The sequence below is a fragment of the Myodes glareolus genome, chromosome 17 (genome assembly GCF_982192425.1).
Source record: "Myodes glareolus chromosome 17, mMyoGla1.1, whole genome shotgun sequence".
NCBI lineage: Eukaryota > Metazoa > Chordata > Mammalia > Rodentia > Cricetidae > Myodes > Myodes glareolus.
In genome coordinates, this window is record NC_142042.1 from 16,710,832 (window position 1) to 16,734,067 (window position 23,236).

The 23,236-nt window shown below is 38.0% G+C and overlaps 1 protein-coding gene and 1 long non-coding RNA gene across 9 annotated transcripts in view; both read left to right on the plus strand.

Annotated features, from left to right (window-relative positions):
• Pdlim5 (PDZ and LIM domain 5) overlaps nt 1-23,236 on the plus strand; it is a 166,298-nt gene that overhangs the window by 91,458 nt on the left and 51,604 nt on the right. For 2 of the 8 annotated variants that reach the window (XM_085677624.2, XM_085677626.2), the window contains exons 6-10: nt 2,556-2,570; nt 4,882-4,899; nt 5,126-5,298; nt 5,630-5,666; nt 6,198-7,266. In XM_085677624.2, the coding sequence (XP_085533750.1) occupies nt 2,556-2,570; nt 4,882-4,899; nt 5,126-5,298; nt 5,630-5,666; nt 6,198-6,291 (337 nt within the window). In that variant the 3' untranslated portion in view covers nt 6,292-7,266. Of the gene's footprint in view, nt 1-2,555; nt 2,571-4,881; nt 4,900-5,125; nt 5,299-5,629; nt 5,667-6,197; nt 7,267-23,236 lie in introns of those variants that run through there. The other 6 variants (XM_085677620.2, XM_085677622.2, XM_085677625.2 and 3 more) reach the window with 3 other exon arrangements.
• LOC148119333 (uncharacterized) lies at nt 19,886-23,196 on the plus strand. The gene is made up of 3 exons (XR_015735298.1): nt 19,886-20,067; nt 21,969-22,100; nt 22,945-23,196. It is a non-coding gene; the product is annotated as an uncharacterized LOC148119333 (long non-coding RNA).

Consider the following 23,236-nt stretch of genomic DNA (forward strand, 5'->3'; position numbering starts at 1 on the left):
AATTTTTCTTATTAATTGAGCTGTGACTATTCTGAACATGTACAGAAGGTTTTTTTGTTTTGTTTTGTTTTTTAGCTGCACACCACAGTGAAGTCTCTTTGGAAAAAGGGAATATCTGCTTCGGACATATTCAAGAGAGTTAGCTGTTGAGTTGTTAGAACACCCTTCTGATTCACTGCAATCTGTTGATTGACCCAAACATATTAGTAAAACATGCAGACAACATAGTTATTGTCTATTTAAAATTAACTTATTGCATATAAAAACTGGCCAGTTAGTAGGTTCTAGTGTAGCACATAACTTGTTTGAAAAAAGGAAAACATGCCCCTTGAAATTAAAAAAAAAAAAACCAAACAGTTGAAACATTTTTATTAAGTAGATAGTTTCAAAGCTCAAAATTCAGATCCATTTAGTTACTGGGTATTTGTGTTTCTAAATGTATGACAGTAACCCAGTTCTCATCCAGCTGAGTGAGCAGCTGTGTATTTTCTTGTCAAGCTTCTGGTATGGGAGCTAAGATTTGATCCTGATCCAAATTTGGATGTGCCTTTCATTATGTCACCTGTTGTCTCTTGGATATCTTCCTATCATTTTTATTTGGTGTCTGTTTATAGAGACTATAGACTCAAAGTTGTGACTCTCCAAGTGATTAATATACATAGGCTGCACTTGGAAAGCACTATTCTTGAGTAGTATGAACTGTTTGACCCTACAAACTCTTATTTGAATAGCTTTCAAATACTTTTACATATAAGCCCTTGTAAGAATTCTAAAGGACAGAAATGAGCAACCCATTTTACCGTTGAAGAATATGAGCCTCTTGGAGATGTACTTTGCCCATGGCATGGGAAATGTACATCTTAGCTAGTACAGGCTATCTGACTGTCAAGGTGACATTGCTACATATGAAGCTTATCTATTTGAGCATTATTTTCTAAAATATATGAAAATATTTTTTGATTATATTCAAATGATTTCCTTAGGTTGAAATCAACTATCTACTTATGCCATTCAACCCAGAACGTTGCCTCCACAATTTCATGTTAACACAAATATTTTCCCTCAATTTTACACTATTGGATTACATCTACAATTGTATATAAGAAATTAAGTTGTAAAGCAATATTCCTGCATAGTGGAATAGAAAATGCTTTATGCCAATGTTTCTCAACCTAGTGGTCTAATAACTCACAGGTCATAGGACCTTTTCCTAAGATCATTGGGAAACACAAATATTTACTTTATGATTCATAAAAGTAGCAAAATTACAGCTATAAAATGGCAACAAAAATAATTTTATTGTGTGGGGTCACCACAACATGAGGCACTGTTTTTAAAGGTCACAGCACTAGGAAGGGTTGAGAACCACTGCTTCTGCTGTGAGGAGAGTCAATACAGATGAACCCCTCATTGTTGTGTCCAGCCTCACTCAGTGGAGCTGAGCCCTCCGTTGTGTTATGTTGATGTCAACGTGTAAAGTACCACAACTCTATTCAGTTTTAACGTTAAAGCTGCTAGGCAGTTTTTCTCACTTTGTTTGTAATGAATTTCTACTCTAGGTTTAATTGCAGAGTCGAAGAACCAACAGCATGTTCTTTTATAAAGCAATATAGCATTTATACTTGGTTCTCTATCTGTAATGGAATACAGATATATTTTTTTTAATAATTCTGCTCATGTTAGGCTGTGTGAATGAATTGTGTCTTGAAGTTCACTTTCTTCAGGTATTACTCAATGAGTTCTTTTTTACCATATCAAATCAGATAGACCTTTCTGAGCAGTAATTATATCCCCAACAATACAGAACTATGTAGTTCCCACATACTGCTTCTAAGGTTCCTGGCCTTATGAGTGACGGTGGTGGTCATGGGCAGAAGGGAGGAATGTGAGCATTCATAGAGAGCTCACTGTTCCCAGTCTGCTGTGCTTTCTACCCTTGCAACAAACACTACATTTTAAGAAGAAAATTCAGTGTAACACTTTCTTATTTAATGAATTATGGGAAGAGATTATATAGTTGCTTTTAATATATTAATATAATATGATAACTGAACAGTTTCTTTTCTGATTTTAAAATACATTCTAAACGATTTCTAAGTGATATATAAGATTCTACTTTATCATGTCCTCTTATAGGGAAATAAGAGTTTGATTCATACTAAAATAATTTTTTAAAAAAAAAACCTAGACATTAAAAGGATACATGGTTCTTTTTTTGGTGTTCAGGAACTTAGGACTAACATTAATATATAAAGTCGTTGTCAGTGTTTTGCGGGATAAACACGGCTGTTAAGCTGCTGGTCTCACATTAGCGATGCAGCAGAGATTTGTCTAACACCCGCCTACTTCTCTGTGTTCCTGGGATTGGTTTGAAGCATGGTGCTCATGTGCCTTCTTGTAAATTGCTTTGGATTCTCTGTTTCTTTCTTTTCGTTTTTAATCCTTCTTCTCCTCCTTTTTTGCTCCCCCTCTCTGCTGTCTCTGTTTTCCATCATTCTGGGAACTTCCATGTCTCCTCTATCATATCTTTCCTGTGTGAATTATTTCTCCTTCAGTAACCCTGGCACTGTGTAAGTACTAAACTAATGGTTTGTCTTGTAATTTCTATCATTCTGTCTCTAACTTTTCAGTTTTCACCCCAGCAAATCTTAGTATTGTTTCACTACAATAATTATCAAATATATTAAGGAACATTTTAAAAACGGGCTTTTTACATTAGAAATCTTCATATGAATAATTAGTGGTATGTTTGGAATGCCCACATCTCTACAGTAGAAAACTTTAGTAAAGCTAACTTTAGGGGCGTGGGTACTGTTACAATCATCATTTACTAGAGTTAGAGATATAATCTAGGTATCCCCTTTTTTAGTATTGTTTTAAAAAATAAGTGTGGGTGAGCTTCATAATTTTGAATGTCTGTATTTTGAAGTACATTACTTACTCTTCTGAGTTAAATTTATTCTATTTTCAAAGATTTTTAAAATCCTTAAAATTCATTGATATTTTTTAACACAGTCATCATATTCAAATTTTCACAATGAGGAAGCACTTCATAAATGTTTGGAAAAATCCTGTTATTTAATCTGAGAATTTGAATCTGTGGTAGCAAATGCCGTAAGGTCTAAGATGTACTATATTTTCTATAAACATGTCATGTGAACTACTCCATAGTGTTGTATTATTATTCTTAGCTTGAAGCCATTGTTTTATGATCTCATAGATGAAACCTCTCAGAGGCTAAACCAAATCAGTGTTCGGTCCCCATCACTGCCTAAGCTGAGTGTGACTGCACACCTTGTAGTTCTAGTAGTGCCGGGGAGATGGAAACGGAGGATCAGACGTTAAAGGCCAGTTTGAGCCACCTACCAGGTTTTCAGATCAGCCTGGACTGCGTGAGAACCTAATAACACTAGTAATTGGTAATAACTTAATAAGCAGTGCTTACTGACTAATTAAAGGGAAGCTTAAAGCGTAATAAGTTTGTTAGCTGCTACAAATTTTTTCAAGTACTTATATAAAATTAAGAGCTGTTTTATATATGCCAAAGGCTATATTTTTATAAATAACTTCTGTTTTTTTTCTAGTTTTTGGAATTTTTGTCTGTTCTTAAAAGGGTTAGATATTGCTCGGTATTCATAAATGTCGATTAGGTAGTTCACTTCCATAATCATGAAATATCACTGTAAATTATGTGTCTTGCTGTTTCGCTGCACACATACTGATTCTTATATATATATGTGTGTGTGTGTGTGTGTGTGTGTGTGTGTGTGTGTGTGTGACATACAGCCTCATGCATTGCAGTTAATTTCCTAGTCTCTGAAAGAGCAGTGTGATGACTTCTGTGAGTCCTGACCTGTGGAAAGCTGTTCGCATACATCATCCCCCTTATTCATTCCTCAGAACCACCTTTAAGACTCAAGTTTTTCAAATGGAGGATCTGAGATGTAGAGCAGTTAGGTTACTTCTGTAAAACACATGAAGTGGGGGACAAGGCCCTTCAGACTGTCCACGTGACTCCAAAGCCAGTGGCACTAAGTAAGAAGAGCTCCGGTGCTGAGTGGTTCTCTGATGGTGTGCCTGCTAGGATGCTGCAGTCCTATGGCACGGTGGTTGTCTGTGCTATGTTAACCTAGCAGGTCTTACATCCACATCTGGCCTCATTTAGAACATTTGCTCTACTCAGATCGCAGGACAGCATTCTGCCAGCTAAGGCCTGAGCTCCTGTTTATTTTCTGAAATATTTCATTTGTCTCATTTCAGGAGAAGTCGAAAGTATTTATCGTGTTCGGTCTATCCTGAAATGATAATGAATATTTTGATTTCCTTAACATTTATGCTATAAAGTATGAATGTTCTTGGCAAACTCATTATTTGGATATCTTAGTATTTCTGTCTTTGGCACATATTATCAACCTTAATTCTCAGAACACTACTTTGTGCTTTCTTTGTTAATGAAAACACTGAGGCTCAGTGAGATTGTCCAAAATCACACTTTTGAAGAATTCTAGAGTCAGGGTCTCAACCTTGGTCTCTTAAAGAAACCACAGATCTTCACTGTGTTCATTTGGAGTACACTTTGTTTAAGAGTAAAAATGCTATAAACACGATTGAGAAAGTTGTTAGGGTCCTTTTCAAAATTTCCAAAACTTTTACAATTTCTACTTAAGATGTAAAAACCAATCCTTTGAAGAATTCTAGGATAAATTCTAGGATCTTTAACCGGCTAAGTCATAGTTCATATTGTCTTATATGGCGCAGTAATTTCAAGTCATTGGATTTTTACTGCTGTAAACTTTCATTGTCTGCTTTCCTTATCCTTCTTCTTTCGTTTTCTTCATGTTGGGAATCTTTCTTCTGCTGCCTCCTTCTGTCACTTAAAAGGAAAATTCCACCAAAACGGTAATCTTGCTGTTCAGTTGTTTATTGTTTATACATTTATCGTTGTTTATACTAACCTATAAAATTATTTTACTACTATGTCTTTTTAGAAGGGTATTTTAATTTAGTATATTTACATAAAAGGAATATTGAGAAGTAAATGTGTAAATTATAAATAGTTCATCAGAGACTATTTTTATTATCAGTGTAGTTTAAATTGTAACTATTATTTTTTCCTTTTTTCTAGCCCGCCAAGAAAACACATTGTGGAGCGCAACACGGAGTTTTATCACATCCCTACCCACAGTGATGCCAGCAAGAAGAGGCTGATTGAGGACACTGAAGACTGGCGCCCGCGGACTGGAACCACCCAGTCTCGTTCCTTCCGGATCCTTGCCCAGATCACTGGGACTGAGCATCGTGAGTGAACTTTGAGAGGTCTTAGGCGAGGAATGTTTTTGGCTCTGATAGGAACATCTAGGCTTATCAGCAGTTGCAGACAAACAGTCCTGGTAAAGATTGCATGTAAGTTATGTTGTATATAGCAAGATTTCAGTTCAGGGAGTTGCATTGAGAAGGGGGAGGGCGTACTAGCCTTGGTATATAGCCAGTGTAAACATGTTATGGATTTATTTTAATTGCTCTGTGTAGTTTCAACATCTGACCTTAATTCACACAGATAGTTATGTGAGTGATTTTAAAGTTAAAAAAAAAACTTAAAAGTTTATTTTGTATTTTATTTACATTGCAGTGAAAGAATCTGAAAATGATAATACAAAGAAGGCAAAGTAAGTTCTCTTTCAATGAATTGAATGCTTTCTTTTCATGAATGGTCTTAATTTGTTGTTTTCAAACTTTCAAGTACAATGTTACAGCTTTGTTGTTTTAGTAAATAGAAACTAAGCATGTAACCCATGGTGCCTTTAGTGTGACCTAAACATGCAACCTACAGATTTCCAAATTAGTTGATACTGTCTGGATTTTTTTGTCTAAAACATATTCTCTTTAATATTGACATAATGAATGGGTACAGCGTATTTGGGGAATGTCTCACTAACAGTACAAATTTCAGTGAATGGGTTTCCTGTGTTGTCTTGAACTCCCTTTATTTGGTGCTTAAAAAAAAATTTTCCAAGAGGACTCTGTAGACTAATTCTGTATTTCCAAAAACTCTATACTTTTGAATGCTGCTATTTTTAACAAAACAGCTGTCTGAAATCCAGCTTTTACAAGGCATGTTTTCTGCATGTTGGAATTAGTATAGACTCTCTTCCTTTCACCTTTTATGACTCTTCTGTCACTCTCTTTTATTTCCACAGGGAAAAGATACCCCTTCACGTTTTTAGTCCCAAATACACAAAATTACGTGACTGGCACCATGAAGTCTCAGCACGTGCTCTTAACGTTCAGTGATTATGAGCCTTGCTTCCCCACCGAGCAGCCAGCCATGCCTTTCACTCACTCGCCTTCTCTTTCTCCAGTTCGTAGCAGAATCTGCTTCACATTTGTCTTGCGAAAACTAGAACGTTTCTATACTATCCTAACAGTTTCCAATTGTGAAAACAAGAAGAACGAACATGTTTTGTCCTAACTGGTAGCTTACACATGCAAAACCAAAGAAAGAAAAGGAAGTGACCAGACCCTTTCAGTATATTTACACTTATTTTCGCTGTTTGGGAAGGAAGTGTGGAGTAGGAAGTCCTTTTGTAAGGTTCATCTGGTTTGTCGATTGAAGCAGAGGTGGATGAACAAACAATGTCCTTGTCTAATTAGGAAAGTGATTCCCTTATGCTGTGATATTTCCCAAGTTTACTTGCAAGTTTATCATTAGGGGATGTTCACAGCTGATTGTAAATTCTAAGAGAGCAAATATGAGGAGGCAGATTGAGCAGAGAAGACTATTAAAGCTCATTGTGGATTTGGGTGTCTTTAAAAGCCTAGTTCACGTGACTACAAAAAAAGATATTTTGCCTTTGCTTGCAGTGGGGAAACATAGTATTGTTTTACTTCAGTTGATTTTAAAGATTCTGTCATCTACTGAGGAAGTGTATGTAAGCTGGTGGTGTTTTCATGGAATATCCAAATTCTAGTTGTCAACAGGAAGACATGTAGAAGATAGCTTTGCTTTTTCTTTATGTTGGAGGAAAATGGCATAAAATAAGTTTCAATTTAAATGTTCCTGATTTGGAAAAATATTTTAGTGTTTTAAACTACTGTGTGTTGCTGCTATTCTTACAAAGCTATATTTTGGGCAGTACAGGGAAATGAAGTATCTGATTATAAATGCTTTTTGCCTTGTAATATAATATATTATATAGTAGGTCTAACTTCAGTGATAAATGCATTTTGAAGTTTGGAAAGAATTGTAATAAAGTTGTCTGTACCTTGCTTCTGTACTTGTTTCTTTGAGGCTAGTGACCTGCTGTCCAGGGCTTGTTAAAATGTTACTTTAGTAGGATGAGTAACTCCCTTGTCTTTTCATTTGGAGAACTTTTCAATTCATCAAGTTACCAAAATGTGAAAGTAACACAGGGCAAAAACCCAGCCTTCTCTTTTGTCCTCCAGAGTTGTTAGTTATTTAAGGCAGCATCTTATGTGAACAATATATAATCCATTTCCCTGTGATAAAGTCAAGAGTCCTTCTTTGTAAAACAGTGATTACTGGGGTTCTGGCCTACATTCAAAGATCAATTTTTACTTTTCCCAGTGTTCCCTACTTCTGTGTCAATATAGACTAGAAGTATTGTGGATAAGTTGAGGAACTAATATAAATTTCAGTTAGGGATTTGTTATTATGCAACAGTTATCCTGTCAGATGCATTTGAAAATAGTTCGAGGATTTAGCTGTGTCTGCCACCGCCCCCATGATATGAAGGATATCCGTTTTTGAAGTATTTCCTTAGATATTCAAAGCCTTGCCTACTTGTTCTCTTTTGATCCTGATGTTAGACCCAGTGTTTACTACATCTCTGTCCTATGGAAGAAACTCTTTCTTTTACCGGGTTTTTCTGTACCTAGCAATTATTCATTATTTGAAAAGACAGTATCCGAAAGAAGACTGAGTTAGAGTCACTGAAAAATGAAGTATCAGAGTAAAGATGGTATATTCCCACCAAAAATCCAGTTTTCTTGAGTAACTATAGAGTTCAAAGAACCCTTAGAATAATTTTAGATAAATAAAACATTTTTCCTAATACAAAGAATATGTGTAGTACTTTTTTTTTTTAAATTTGAAATAGATGGTGTTGAAAAAAAGTGTTGAGTGCCTTGTCTAATGCCAATAGTGTGTATCTAATATATCATCACAAGTTCAGATGACCGAAGTCGTCTGCATGGGAGTGGGAATCGGCCAGCATCGGGAAGATGTTCATTTCGTCCTGCCAGAACTGCAGTTCCTGAGCCCAGTGACTCTTCTGGGACAGCGTGTATGCCTAGCACAAAAATCTAGCCAGATACTATAAAAGTTTTACACAATGTATTTTGTAAGGATACCTGATTTATTTATGCCTTGTTTGTGTCTTTTTTTACGTACTTTATCACAGGCTTGTTTTAAATATGAAATTGAGAAGTTCCTCTCCAGTAATTCTCAACATATTTTTTCCATGGTGTTTTACTAGTCAGAGTATGGGTGTGTCTTACCCAGTCATCTTCTTTCGTTACCTCTCACATATATTACTCTTGTGATAGGGTCATGCTCATTTCATTGTCCTCGCACCCGTATAGAAAGCTCAGATATATAGATGCAGAAGAGCTAGTCCAGTTTTTCATTCCAAAGTATAGAATTGGATTCATAAAAATAATTTATTAATTTTTCAGAGAAACCCTATCTCTAAAAACCAAAAAAGATATAATTTATTAAGTTTTACTTCATGTTCATTGCTCTTTTGCCTGCATATATTTCTCTGTGAGGGTGTCAGATCTTGAAATTACAGACAGCTGCGTGCTGCCAAATGGAAGCTGGGAACTGAACCTGGGTCCTCTGGAAGAGCAGTCAGAGCTCTTAACCACCGAGCTGTCTCTTCAGCCCTCGAACTGGATTTATCCAGATAAATAATTTTACATTTGCTTTATTTTTGATATGATTTATGACCACTCATTGATTCATTCATTCTGTGTTTCATCCTTTCATATGAATAATTATTTGACTGTCAGTCACCAATCTGTGTGCAGTGGATACCATAGGAAATAATGGGCAAACATATAAACAAGATGATCCAAGGTCATTTTGTTAACAGATAATAAAGTAGGTTAATATAAAACAGATTTGCCTTAGGCAGGTCAGGATTGCTGTCGACTGTGTGGCTCTCTGTGAATTCAGCTTTAGTGCTGACTTTCTGTGGAGAATAAGAACTGAGCTGGGTGATGATCTCAGGCAGTGTTCAAGGTGAAGGAGACTGGTGGAAAACAGTGTGGCAAGTCTCTGGATCAGAGAACACAGTGTAGCGGAGATGAGTAGGAGAAACAGATAGAAAAGTAATTCTTAAGCATGTGAGCAAACAGTTTTTATTCTGTATTTAACCACTTGAGTAAATTTTAAAATGAAGAATCAGAGCATTGGAGAGGGGGTTTGCCAGCTTGTTAAATAAAGTACATACCTAGTAGTCCAGCCCTGACCACTGTCAATTTATTATTTTTTTTCTATTACGATTCAATGAAGATGTAGAGGGGGAAAAAGACTTCCTTCCATATACTGTCTTTGTGGTATGGAAGGAGCAGAATATGCTATGGAACACAGATAAGACAGCAAAGTTGGAATGTCTAAAACTTGGACTGTAATAGAGAACTCATAATTTAGTTGGTAGGTTTAACGATTCTGGCTTCTCTGTAAAAAACTGGCTTGATTTATCCCATTTATTAAAATTTCATGATGCAATTAAGTATTTCCTGGGTGATTCTTTGCAAAATAGGTATCATAGCTTAAATTGCTATTGGAAACAGCGAGAAAGAGAACAATCAATACACTCAGATTTGTAGTTGACTGAGTTTCCACTTCAGCAGAGGACCTGATAGCTGCGTGTGTGATGTGTGTAAGCTAGGCAGCCGTACTCTGATTCACCTCAGCACTCACATTCAGCAAGCTGTTGATATGGGGAAGAGGAGATCGAAGTCTGATCATGTTGGCATACCAGAGACAGCTTCTAATGGCTGTTGTGTCTCCAGGACTGCTGTGGCAGATTGGCTGGGGCTGCCCTCCTCCACAACAGCAGCTCACCTCTGCTGAGTCCTGCTACCTGGCCCCTCTCTCTCCCAGCTCTTGATTTAAGAAGCGTTTCCTAATAAGCACCTTCCATGCTAAACCCTGAAAGCTGGTCACCAGACTTGGTTACACAGGTCCTACAGCGTGGTTCTTTTACTAATTTTCTCATCGCTTTTTTCTTCAGTCTACTTTCCTTCCTCCTTGATCTTTGACAACAGACCACAGCCACAAGATTAAAGACGTCTTTGAAGTAAAAGATTAGTAACAGTGCATGGAAGTTAAAAGGAAGATTCATCTACTTTTTTTTTTCCTTGAATGAAAAGTGTTTCTTTGTTGATTACATTATAGGCCATCTAGACTTAATGACTGGGTATTGTAGGTAGAGCTGTGTCAGTGATGCGGTGGAGGAAGAACTCTTAAAAGGAAAATGATTGAGTACGTGTAACGCATGTCTAAAGGATTGCTGTTTGAATGTTGTAAATGGAAGTGTGCAGCATTTTAGAATCCTGTGTATTTGTCTTTTGATGAGCCCTTTAATAAATTTTCTCTGGGTACATTTCTTCTCTGTACATTGTTAATTCTACTTCCTGGTCTCTCCATATCTATTGGTAATGAGTCGTGGGCAGGTACACACAGCTAGGAGATGCTGCTAGGAAGTTACTGAAGACGTGTCCAGCCCTCAGTGCCGGTGGTGTGATACTGAGAACAGCTGGCTGGAATGCTTCTGTCCTCTACGGAGTTTTCTTATTCCATCTCACAACTTGACTTATATATTCTCTATAATTCACATTCTCCACATCCACCCCACAGTGGAAGTAACGCACTTCTAACTTAATTTACTATACAGAATTTAACTTTTTTGATACCTCTTTTTATGGTATTTATCTACATATCCTGACTTTCTACCTTGTTCCTGGAAGACAAGAGTCTTCATATAACAATACAGATTGGAAGAAAAGGCATTCTCATAGGTACAGTATTTCCTGCCGAATGCATTCAGCAGTGAGTATATATGTAAAGGAAAAAGTCTTTGGAAAGATTCACCTTGAAGATGGATTAGAATCTACGATTCCTCTCCGTCTACCTCTTAATCAGAAAGATACTGTATTAGGCAGTCCTGGCACAAGAAGCACACATGAAGTGGATTAAGCAATTGGATTAATGCCTAGATCACCATAACAGCAGTCTTGGTTTTCAGTGAAGCCTGTCTTCTTTGCTGGCAGATCGCCACCTCTTCAGTGTTTTCATACAGCCTTTTCTCTGTTCAAGCTCACAGGATAGCGTAGTATTAAACACGGCAGGTCAGAAGAGTTAGCATTTTACTTTTCCCTTCCTCTTATAGGTCGCTAGTTATATTGAACTTGGGCCCTATTTACCCTTAATTCCAAATGTGAAGAACTTATGACTAAATTGAGTCACACTCAGTTTAATATATGAATCAGGATGGTAAAACAGCCCAGTCCGTAACTATACCATGGCCTTTCCACTCATTTGACAGATATGCATTCACTCAAAATATGAGTCTGAATATCCTCCTTAGGGCTGCCTGTGACACTAAGTAATATCCATAGAACTCCTGGCTTATAACCATCAGAATGGATTTTCTTCTGGAAGAATGGTGGTTTTTTTTTTTAATTTCTTCACAAGTGAATAAATACATCCATACATACATAAAAGGTGGGAAAAAACTTTCTGGCCAATATCATGTCTTCATTATTCTATTTCAGAAACGTTGGTCTCTTGTTAAATATTAAGATATTTAGACACATGCAGGGGCTAGGGCGATGGTTCCATCAGTAAAGTATTACTTTGCAAACACGAGGACATGAGTTTAATCCCCCAAACACAGGTAAAAAATTCGTTGTGGTGTGTGCTAGTGAGATGGAGACAAAGGTGTGGGGTTACTGACCGGCTAGTCTTGATCAATTGCTGTGCTCCGGGTTCGTGGAGAGGCTGTCTAAAGTTAAGGTGGAAAGTGATAGAGCAAGACACCACATGCTGACTTCTGGCTACCACATGCACAAGTGCACACACACACACACACACCTGTATACACATACGTGTGAGTATAAACACACTAGGCCACATGCTAGTTAAACATATTTGTTACCCCAAACTACTATTCTGTAGAGGAAGTGAGAATTGTTTCCCATCAGATATTTGCATACATTTTTATGAGATCAGTTAACAATCACATTTAAACCCAAAGGACAGAATGTCAACACCTCCACATCGATCTAATTTTAGAAACCGATTCTGAAAATACCTAGCTAGAATTCCTCAGCTGCTACTGTCTCAAACATCCCTACACAGTATGTATGACAATCTGGAAAAGAACCAGAGGTCAAAACTGGGCACATGAACAAGTTGTCTTTGTGGGCTGAAAATACAGAGTATTTGTATTTGATCTGCCTTCATGGTCTGTTGGTAAATTATTCTGTGGTATAGCAACAGCGGGTTAGTGACTGTAATGCAGATGTCGCCATCTGCTGAGCCTACATGGTCATTACACTTGAGTTGCTTCTGAGAGAAGTCCTTTAGAAATATTTGAGATGAGACAGTTTCTAAGTACTCTGTATTTTCATGTACATATTGCTTTCTGTATAGTTCTAAAAACTGTTAGGACTTTGCAAAAATATTAGTAACTCTTTGCCTTTTATAAAGCTCTTATTAATAAAAATAAGTATTTGTGATATGTAGAATTGACGCGTCTAGAGTCCAGAAAAATGGCAAGCACCCTGCCTTAGAACATGGACAGGCTTACAGAGCAGTAACCCGTATGTTATGATAGTGCTTGGGTTAAGTTTTTCCTTCCCTCTTCAAAGAGGCAAACACAATGTTGTTAGTATCTGTTCAAAACTGCAATATCAAGTACAGCTCCTCCAGTCTTTCTAACATGCTCCACAACTTAGAAGCATTGGTAATAGACAGTTTCACCTTCAATTGACCCCTTTTTCTTTTAGTTAATTTCACATATTTCAACCACACCGACATTTCAGAGTACTTAGTTATTCTGCTTTTACCTTTATATGATTTAGTTATTTTTGGTAGTATGATTTTTTTATAAAAGAAATTAAGCTAGTACATTACATAGTAAAAGTGATGGGGAAGGATATTTAAGCAACTTAATTTTCCTTTCCTTAAAGAACTTGGTTTTCTTTCTTTTTTTAAAAAAAGATTTATTTCTCATGCATACAGTGTTCTGCCTGCTTGTACACCAGAAGAAGGCACCAGACCTCATTATTGATGGTTGTGAGCCACCATGTGACTGCTGGGAATTGAACTCAGGACTTTCTGGAAGAACAACCAGTGCTCCTAACCTCTTAGCCATCTCTCCAGCCTTAACTTGATTTTCAAATTAAAGCCAGTGTTGCTTGTCCCTTCTCTTGCATTTCTCAGCTTTAGTACATATTGAAAAGCTGTCTGTTAAGCTACCCCACTTAGTGGCAGGTGCTCATCTCACAGACGCACTTAATTGTTCTTTGGGAGTCTGAATTCACTTCCTTGCACAGAACATGCCAAGGGTGGATAACCATGGGGAACTTTTGAGGTAACTTCGTCTTTTTATGCACTTTATGATGGTTATGATGGTAATCTACAAATTTATAAAAAGGAGACTGAGAATGAACTGGAAGATTTTTATAACTTCAGATGCTTCTACATCTTGATTAGACAGTGGGTAATTTGAAACTTTATACAGAAAAGGAACATGTTTAGACAGCTGTGATAAAATCGAGGGTATCAAAGGAATCAAATATAAAAGAAATTCGAAGCATATCACATGATATTAAGAAAATGTACCATGTTCTAGTTTGCCTTCTGTTGCTGTGCTAGATACCATGTTCAAATAAAACTTGGGGAGGAAAAGGTTTATTTGACTTGTGCTTCCCAGGGCACAGCCAATCCCTGAGGGAACTATGGTAGGAAGTCAAGGCAGCAGTTGAAGCAGACACCACAGAGGAACCCTGCTTCCTGGCTGTGCACTGGTTCATGCTCAGCCAGCGTTCTTACACAGCCCAGACCTACCTGCCCAGGGGTGATGCAGCAGACACAGGGATGGGCTCTCTCACAGCAGTCTCAATCAAGACAGATCATCACAGACATGAGTTCTTTAATCCAGGCTCCCTCTTCCCAGGTTGTTTGTGGTTGTGTCAGGTTGTGATAAACGCTAACAGGCACATGCTTCTGCCCAAATCAACAAAGTGAAGCTGCCAACTGACACCAATTTGGGGCATTACGTAAAGGAAGAAGCGGAAACAGAAGTGATGCTTTCAATATTTCAATGTGATTGTGAAATTTGTGTTAATGGAAGAGATAAAGGAGCAAAAATAACCCACACTCAGAAGCACATAGTGAAAAGGTTTTGATTTACTTACCTCTGGAAGGAAGTGGTGCCGATGAATATGCTGACTGGAAGTAGTTCTCCCTGGCCACAGTTTTCTCAATGATTTGCAGAAGATTGCTAAGGAGTGTTGTCTCCTTTTTTTTTTCCAAAGCTGAAAAATGGGAAAGAAAATAGAATAAGAGACATATTCTTTCTCAAAAGGGAAAGGTTAACTTCTTACCCATAAACTAGTTTAAATTTGGCCTCACTTGGCAGAAAAAAGAAGTCCAGCAAACGCTTAGGTAGTACTTTCGTGCCCCTCACTCAGTTTATTTGTCTCTCCCTTTCATCACTAAACTTCACTGTCTTCTTTAAATTCCTAGAGATCCTAACTGATCTGTCTCATCACTAGGTCCCCTAGCTCTGGCTTTAGTGACTGACTCAATGCTGTCCTCTCTACCTTACTCTAGTCTTCCTATAGTGACCTCAGTGATACTATGTTGAACCCCTGAAGCGCGCTGGGTTACTAAATTCTTTGCCTTATTTCCTTTCTGGGATATGCTTTACCAAAACTAAGCCCTAGTCTTAGGATATGACACTCAAGCACTCCAAATTTCCCTGTAATATGCCCCAAATCTGGATTTTTAAGCACTCTTCCCATCCTTGCTCTTTTACCTCCTTATTCTGCCAGCCTTCACTGAGCTAAATTGCATTGTTCTTAAATGCACATCATTTCCAACTCTCCTTTCCCACAGTATTTCTACAGTCCAACCGCTCTTCTAAAATAAAAAGCTAACTCCACAGCTGAAGGTCGGAGGGTCAAGAACGTCACGTCCTGCCTGGTCATAGAGTAAGCTCAAGGCCAACCAGGAAACCAACAAGAGTGTCTTAAAAACATCAAGTTTGATGTTCAGTACTGAGTGGTGCAAACAACAGTGGCAAAGGTATAGAGATTAGAACAGAATGGTTTGGCGTTTGTGAGGTCTTGTGTGATTGGAGTTAGGAAGATTAGGAACGACGCAAAGGAGTGAAGAATAAGCAAGATGAGAAACACGGGGAACTCGAATTTCAGGCCTACTGGAGGAAAGAGGCTCTAGTGGGTGACCTTTTCAGGAGAGTACACTCCACCTAGATTAGAATGCATGAGGATAGGCATTGATAGTCATATTATGAGGTGAGAATACATGTAATACTGTTGTTGTAGTTGCTGTTGAATGAATGGGTGGATGCAGAGAATGTTGACTAGGAAAGCTTAGGACAGGTGTTCTGTAATCTTGCCTGTTGTAGATGTGGAAGGACACTGTTACTGGAACTCAACATGCTGTGGTAGCTTTCTCAAAATTACAGTTTTGTTTACTGTTGTGTGACAGAACTTTTTCTGGTGAGACGAAACATTCTTCTACTCATCCCAGATAGGGAACCCACGACGGAACAAAGTATGGACACCTCCAAAGTCCAACTTGGCGAACCAGTGAGTTTTATTGGGGTTTCTCACAGGATTACAGATGAGGGTTTACTTACAGGAGCAGAAATGACTCAAAGACAGCTGTCACCACAGCTCACCCCAGCATGGGTGACAACTCACAAAAGCTAAAAACCTGGAGCACACAGCACAGCTTGGAGGCAGCTCACCAGGACGGAGAGCGTCCTTTTCAGGTGCCACAGTTGGTGTAGATTTCTTCCAGGCACTTGGTCTGTTCTCAGAGTCTTTGCAGCTCTTCTCCTGTGAGAGGCCTCTGTGCAGCTCGGCTTGTCTGAGTCTTGGCAGGTCAAGTCCAGGAGGGACTCTCAGCTTTTATTGCTTACTGTGGCAAGGAGGGGCCTAGTGAATCTGGTCAGTTTCAGGGCATTCTTGAAGCTGTATTTTATTTGTTTACCTTCCTGCTTCTAGACTATTTCGATCCCAGAGGAAAATATTATGCAACAGTTACCACTAAGGTATGTGTGCCACTACTATACTCTTAGGGCTGTCCAGCCATGCTGGTCATTGTTATGATTCATAGACATCATAGCTGAATAGAACAGTTGGTTGCTTCTCCCCTTTGATAGCTTACATGGGACCTTCTGGTGACATGAAAGCTTGTCTTCAGGCAAGAAGTGTTCAGGCCAATTTCCAGTTCAGTGGTCTCTTGACCCTGTTTCTGAAGTGCATAATGTCATCAGCAGTAGGAACTTACCTTCTACCTCTCTGGGGCAGTGAAGGCCCAAAGCAATAGTCTGTAATGGTTTGGGAGTGTCTTGAACAAACATCTCTGACCAACAACTCAAAAGAAGGCTTCTTGTGCCCGATGTTTGAGTTTTTGTTAGATGGTCTTTGATGCTTGGAGGGAGCATTGTCAGCTCAGATGAGAAATTTCATTTTGATTTTGTATGTTTATTGATACAGCAACCTCATGTACTATAGGTACTTTTAGGAACAGTGAGTTTGCTGTACGATTGTGGTTTTTAGGAATGTCAGAAGCTACAACCAGAAGTTTTACCAACATGACTTAATAAGCATGAATTGAACAAGGACAAAAACAATAGATATGCAAACAAGTATGGGGGAAATCCCAGGAGACCTCAACTGCACACTACAGAGTCTACAGACCCCTAGATAAGAACTACAGGCAACTAAGGAATACTGACAGCAGGAGAAATAGTCTTCCCCAAGGGCGAGCACACTAATGGTCACTCCTTAGAACATACTACACATATGTAACATATGTTCTTTTCCGAATATATATATATATATATATGAATATACATATGTCCATGTAAAAACAGTTTATGAAAGGAGAGGCCATGAGTTTGCAAAAGAGCAAGGAGGGTCACATGGAAGAGCTTGGGAGGAGGAAGTGAAAATGATGTGGTTATAATCTCAAGAAAAGAAAAGTTTGCTTTTGTGGGGAATTCATTCTTGCATAATTTGCATAGAATTTCTTAAAGTCTGAATGTGTGAAATTAGCGTGTTACTAATGGAGCTCTTTAGCATCCTGTAGTTTACTTTCTTTCCTCCATCCACTACAACTAGTGGAATGATTTTATTATAATTAATTTAGTAACTATACTAAATGAATAAGTGTAGAAAATTTCCAAAAATAATTTTAGGACTTATATTGTACATTTACTGGAAGGATTATGCAACTTCTACATATGAAATAATGAGGAAAACATGTTCTTGCCTTACTAAAATCTTAATAGTCTTTTGAAATGAAATTCATATTTCAAGTAAATAAGACTATGAATTATGGAAAAAATACTTCCAGAACATTAAATGCTGTGGTGTGAATGGAGTATAACAAATAAAGGAAAAGGTAGTTTACAAAGATACTTGAGAGAGATCCCCAAGTTCTCTTGGGTAATTGTAGAGCCTGCAGAGGCTTTTGGATATTGTCCTAAGTACAGCAAGTGTCCACTGAAGTTTTTAATACCAAGAATGTTATGAAAAGAAATTTAAGGCAGTTTCACTAAACCAAGACAAGACTAGATTGAGCAGAATTTGGTAAGAGTAAAGTAAGAAAGAAATTAGATAATTGTTCCACTACTGATAAAAGTGCCTAGTCTATATGGGGAAAGGATGATGGCTATGCTGTGGAGGATGGATTCAAGATGCAATTTCGAGGTAGAATAATAGGGACATGGTAATAGAACTTGAGGTCATGGTGAATTACATAGGACTTGGGGAAATTCCTAAGAGTTTATTTTGGAAAAAGTTAATTTAAGTTTGATACCAGGTACATGATTTAAAAGTGAACTCACAACATAGACTGCTGATGACAGATCACTAGAAGAGAGACGCTGTTGTATTGCTGTTTAAAAATATGAAAGGGTATAATATCATTCTCCATATTATACCGCTGTTACCGTGACCTCAGGAGTAAGAGTAGTCAGTGAAATACTGAAATATGGCAAATAATGGGTTGTGGCACTGCAAGCCAAAAGAGATGAACTGATTGGTTAGGCCAGATACCAAGGCTAGGTAAATAGATGATTCCCCTGTGTAAGGTAAAAGCAGTGCCAAACTCATGCAAACAAATTAGAATTATAGAGGGGGTTAGCATTGCAGACTTCCGAAATGAAAACATTTTGAGGTCGTTTCATAAATGTTATTTAAGAGTAGTGAACTATACATTAAAATGATGATAGCACACATATGTTTTGTAGTTTTTAATTACAATAAAAACATAATAAATACACTTTTTTGTTGATTTGTTTTCCCAAGACTGTCTCTCTATGTAGTCCGAGCTGTCCTGGGACTTGCTCTGTAGGCGAGGATGGCCTTGAATGAGGTTTACCTACCTCTGCCTCCCGAGTGCTGGGAAAGGTGTACGCCACTACCAGCCAGCCTGGTAAATACTACTTGTTAATCCAGTTCAGCCATAATGAAGTCCTTAGTGGCCCTGGCAAGAACATGGTTTTATTGGGGCAGAAATGTGACAAGTGGTGAGTAGACAGTTATTTCGCTTGACTGTAAAGGGGCATGGAAAATAGGAGATAAAGGTAGTTTGTTGTTGATGATGATTTCTTTCAAAGACCCCATGGCGTTTTGCCATGTGTGATGCCTGGTGTAGGAGGAGAGTTCAGGGACTGTGCTTGAGAGAAAGGAAGGAGCTGGAGAGCACAGCCTGAGGTTACTAGACAGCTGTGCAGGCTGGAGGCTGGAAAGCTTTCTTCTCCTTTGGTCTCCAGAATGGTAAAGGTGGTCATGACCAATTTGCCTCATAGAGTATTAGCATGGCTGCTAATGGAGACACTTAAGCCTGCTTGCAAAGAAACACACAGTCTGCAAGTAATTGAGAAAAGCGGCCTAAGACTGCAAGCTTGTTCCTGCAGATGTGTCTTGGGGCAGGAGCACCAGTCCCCTGGTGGGAACCAGTACTCATTTAAGCAGCAGATAAGGCAGAAAGCTAGACCGCTCTAAGTCTGCTATAAATCAGAAGTTTCAACTCTAAGAGGAATGAATTTTAGGGAATGTCAGAGAGAGAATACATGCTCATGTCTACTCCATATTAAGTGCAGTAATTTAAAAATCCCCACGAGTCTTGTATGGAGGCTGGCTAAATAATAGATAGGAAACTTCCCAAGTACATTGTTCATAACCTCAGAAATCTGGCTTTTAAAAGTATCATATATATTTTATAAATTTTAATCCTCAAATATTTCATCAGCATAGCTCCTAGAAGCAGGAGAAGAATTCTTCAACCCACTCTTCAAAAAGTAAACTCTTTTTGTTAGTTGGCATATAAATAATGAGAGTTAGTTATAGGTCTCCTAAAATTGAAGGGCTTATTATAGTATAGAATACATTCTATGTGCATGGTTTTCAAATCCTAGTCATTTCTTTGATCATGTATCCTTCCCTGGGCAGTAACATTTGACTAGCTCTGGACTGTAACATGTTGTTAGAGGACCAAGGAGGTCACGGCCCACAGGTTAAGAACCACTGAGCTGGAGTATCCCAGATATGAATTACTGACATTTAAATAACGATAGACATGGTGAACATGGTCTCAACTTTTTGTTAATCTTTCCTTTGCCTTGTCCTTTTTCACTTCTGAAAACCTAGGTTTGACAGTTCTCTGGAAGACCTACTTAAGAGCGAACCTCACCCACCTGCAACTCCCCAGGTGTTAAATATTCGTAATCAAATAGCCACACTTTCTAAAGTAACAGCCACTTACTCTAGGTAGAGTTTTTTTCTTCTCAGTTGTCTCCATTTCAATGCTGGCGATAAACCTAAATAGTAAACTCACTGAAAATGAGCGCATGATATGGATTAAGGAGCCGATGTCATTATGGATAGACATATTCAGCCTCAAAACACTGCTTTACACTACTTTGACATTCTTTGTGTGCTTTGGTTTGGTTTTTAACTTCTAATATAGAATGAGAAAATCTGTGTCTTGTTTATTCACTTTGTCATTTGCTAAATGAACTGAGTTTGGCTTAAGTTTGTTCTTAAATTCAATTGTGCACCTCTGAAAGAAGAGAGACATGTTTCAAACATCCCAGACATGTTCTCAGAGTATAGAGGTGAAAGATGCTACCTGTAAGACGTTGATAATTCTTTCATATTATTCCTTTTATCATTGGATAGAGGAACTTCATTAGTTTCCTCTTCTCCCAACTACGGGATGGGTTAGCTGATGTATTTTTAGCTGACTATTTTATACCATGTTCCTATTTATTACTCACCATCACTTTTCCCCAGTGGCAACTGCTGACTCTAAGAAAGAGTGATTCAGAAACCCAAACAAACATTAAATCAGTAGGTAACTGTTCATCTTAGCACGCTTTCTCATTCTGCATAAAAAGCATCTTTATTTTCTCTCTCCTGGCCCCATTCTTCTTTTTCTAACTATTCAAAGAAGTTGTTCAAACTTAGCCACACAGTTCCATTTCATGGATTACTTACAAATGTGTACATCACATTTCTATGTTATATGTTAAACTAACTTCTTGTAGTTTATTCACTTTTTTTGCAGTGATTTATAAAGTTATGTCTGTGGAGTTGGGTGCTTACCAAACTCTTTAGAAGACATTGTAGATTCAGGCCCTCCCTCACAGTTTCCTACAACTGTAACCTGTGTTGAATTTGGCTCATGATGTGTTGGAGGTGGCCATCGTGTCACAAACTTGTAAAACAAAAGTAGTTATAGTGTCCCAGTGATGTTATTAGTAACTTACACCCAAAGAGGAAGATAAGAGGGAAATCCCACATCATGTTTTTTTAGACTATCTTGTTTAGTTTAAAATGAAAAAAAACTTAATTAAAATTTGATAACCAATTTTAGGAGTACATTCCAATTGCTGGAATGTAAATACCTGACCATATATTTTATTGTTTGAAAAAAAATAAATACTTTAAGTCATAAGGATTCTTCTGAATATGAAATTTTATCTCATTTAAAAATGTTACAGCGCTAACTCAAAGTAGAAATGGAGAACCTTGCAAAGAAGGTGATGTTTTGTTATTTACTTTCTTGTAATTTATATTATTTGTATTATTGTATAATGTTATTTATAGTCTTGTAATTACTGTTTATTTTTGAAAAGATTCTTACCATCCAGAATAATTCAACTTAGATTATTTTAAAGTTATATCTTGTTCATGTTAATAAATGTTGCTGCTTCTGAATATGTAGGCATCTCATTAAAATGCCATGTCCTTGATGCCCATCTACTCCGAGACAACACTTCTCATGTAAAGCCTGTTTAGGAAAATCTCCTTATCCCTGCTTGTGGAAACCCTGTCTTTGTTTTCAGATTCACTTTCTATGTTGTTGTATATGTGTCACTCTTCCCATATGTGTGATATAATATCGATGCACTTGTCATAGGAGGGAGCATAGCTGACATTTTAGAGTGCTTGGTGAAAAATAGTCTGTCTTCAGTAGGCTCACACACTTAGTTTAAATGTCTGGAATTGGGGACACAATGAGTAAGTGCCTGAACACCCGTCACACCTTTAAATGAATGGCTCACCTTTATGTCTAATACTAATCTAGAGTGGATGCTGACTTGTGTTTATTCTGCTGCCTTTTCTTACTTTCATTTCCTCTTCCTCTGTCTTTCTTTCCTTATCAGTGTAAGCAGCTCTACAAGGACTCTAGAAGGTTCTGGAACCTTTTCTGCCTTCTCCCCTCCTGCTAGATACAGTGCTGCAGTTGTCAGTGGTGCGGCTGCCACTGTGTCTGCTGCTCTTGCTGCAAAAACCAGGTAGAATTGTGAGTGTTGTGTCTGTCTGTGGTCCCAGCAACCTCCAGTGTCTGGCAGGAGAGAACAGACCTGACCCATCCAGATGTAGGATCCTGTAATGAGCTCCCCCTTGGGTGGTGAGCATTTCATACAGGTTGTGGGTAAATCCATGGGACTGGAGAATGTTCTTTAGTTGCTCCCTGTCTCTCTTTGCACAGCTACCACTTACGTGTATCTTTCAGGTGTGCCCACGCTATGGAAAGTCTTACAGACTTTAGAGTTGTATAGCTTTCAGTTGTGGTTGAGGCGGACTCAGAAAGAAATCAAGTATCTGTTGAGGCTATCTTAGTCCACAGCACTGGTAAACTGAAGCCTAATTGCTCTCCGAAACAGCCCTTCTGTAACCTTTGTTTCTATGTACTCCTATCACATTTATTGTTTTAAGTGCTTTTAAAAGTCAGCCTTGCGTGACTGTAATGAAAATTTCAACATTTTTTTTTTTAAGACAAGATCTCTCTTTATAGTCCTAGCCATCCTGAAACTCAACTATGTCTACCAGATGGCCTCAAACTCACAGAGATCCATTTGACTCTACCTCTTAAGTACTGGGATTAAAGGTGTGAGCCACCACCATGCCAGCCAAATTTCATCAATTTTGTATCAACGAGTGAAATAATATAATGAATTCATAATGTTTCTATTCATCCTTCTCCACTGCTTTGCATTTTCTTTCTCTCCTCTTCCTCCTCCCCATCTTTCTCTCACATAATCTTAAAGGAAATATTTCAGGTCATAAAGTGAAAAACCACTTTCTTCTGCGGATACTGCCTGTTTTCTCTGAAGTCCTTCTCTGAATGCTTGCCAGGCTCTCCGACCCTGAGAACTCCCAGTCCCTAATGAATGCACTTTGCATCAGCACTGTTCCCAAGCCTCTAGCTTTTTCCTGTCTTCAGTCCTCCAAAACGTCAAGTGGCTCTATCCATGTTAAGAAAAGCAGGTACTATGGGAAGGAACATGGCGCATGGCGTGTGGAGGTTTGCTTCCTCTAATAACCTATTAGCTATGGTAACAGGCCGTATGAGAAAATCGTGGAACTGTTTATCCAATTTGAGTTAGCTGCAATTTCAGTGTAACACATTTTAATGTACATGCATGCT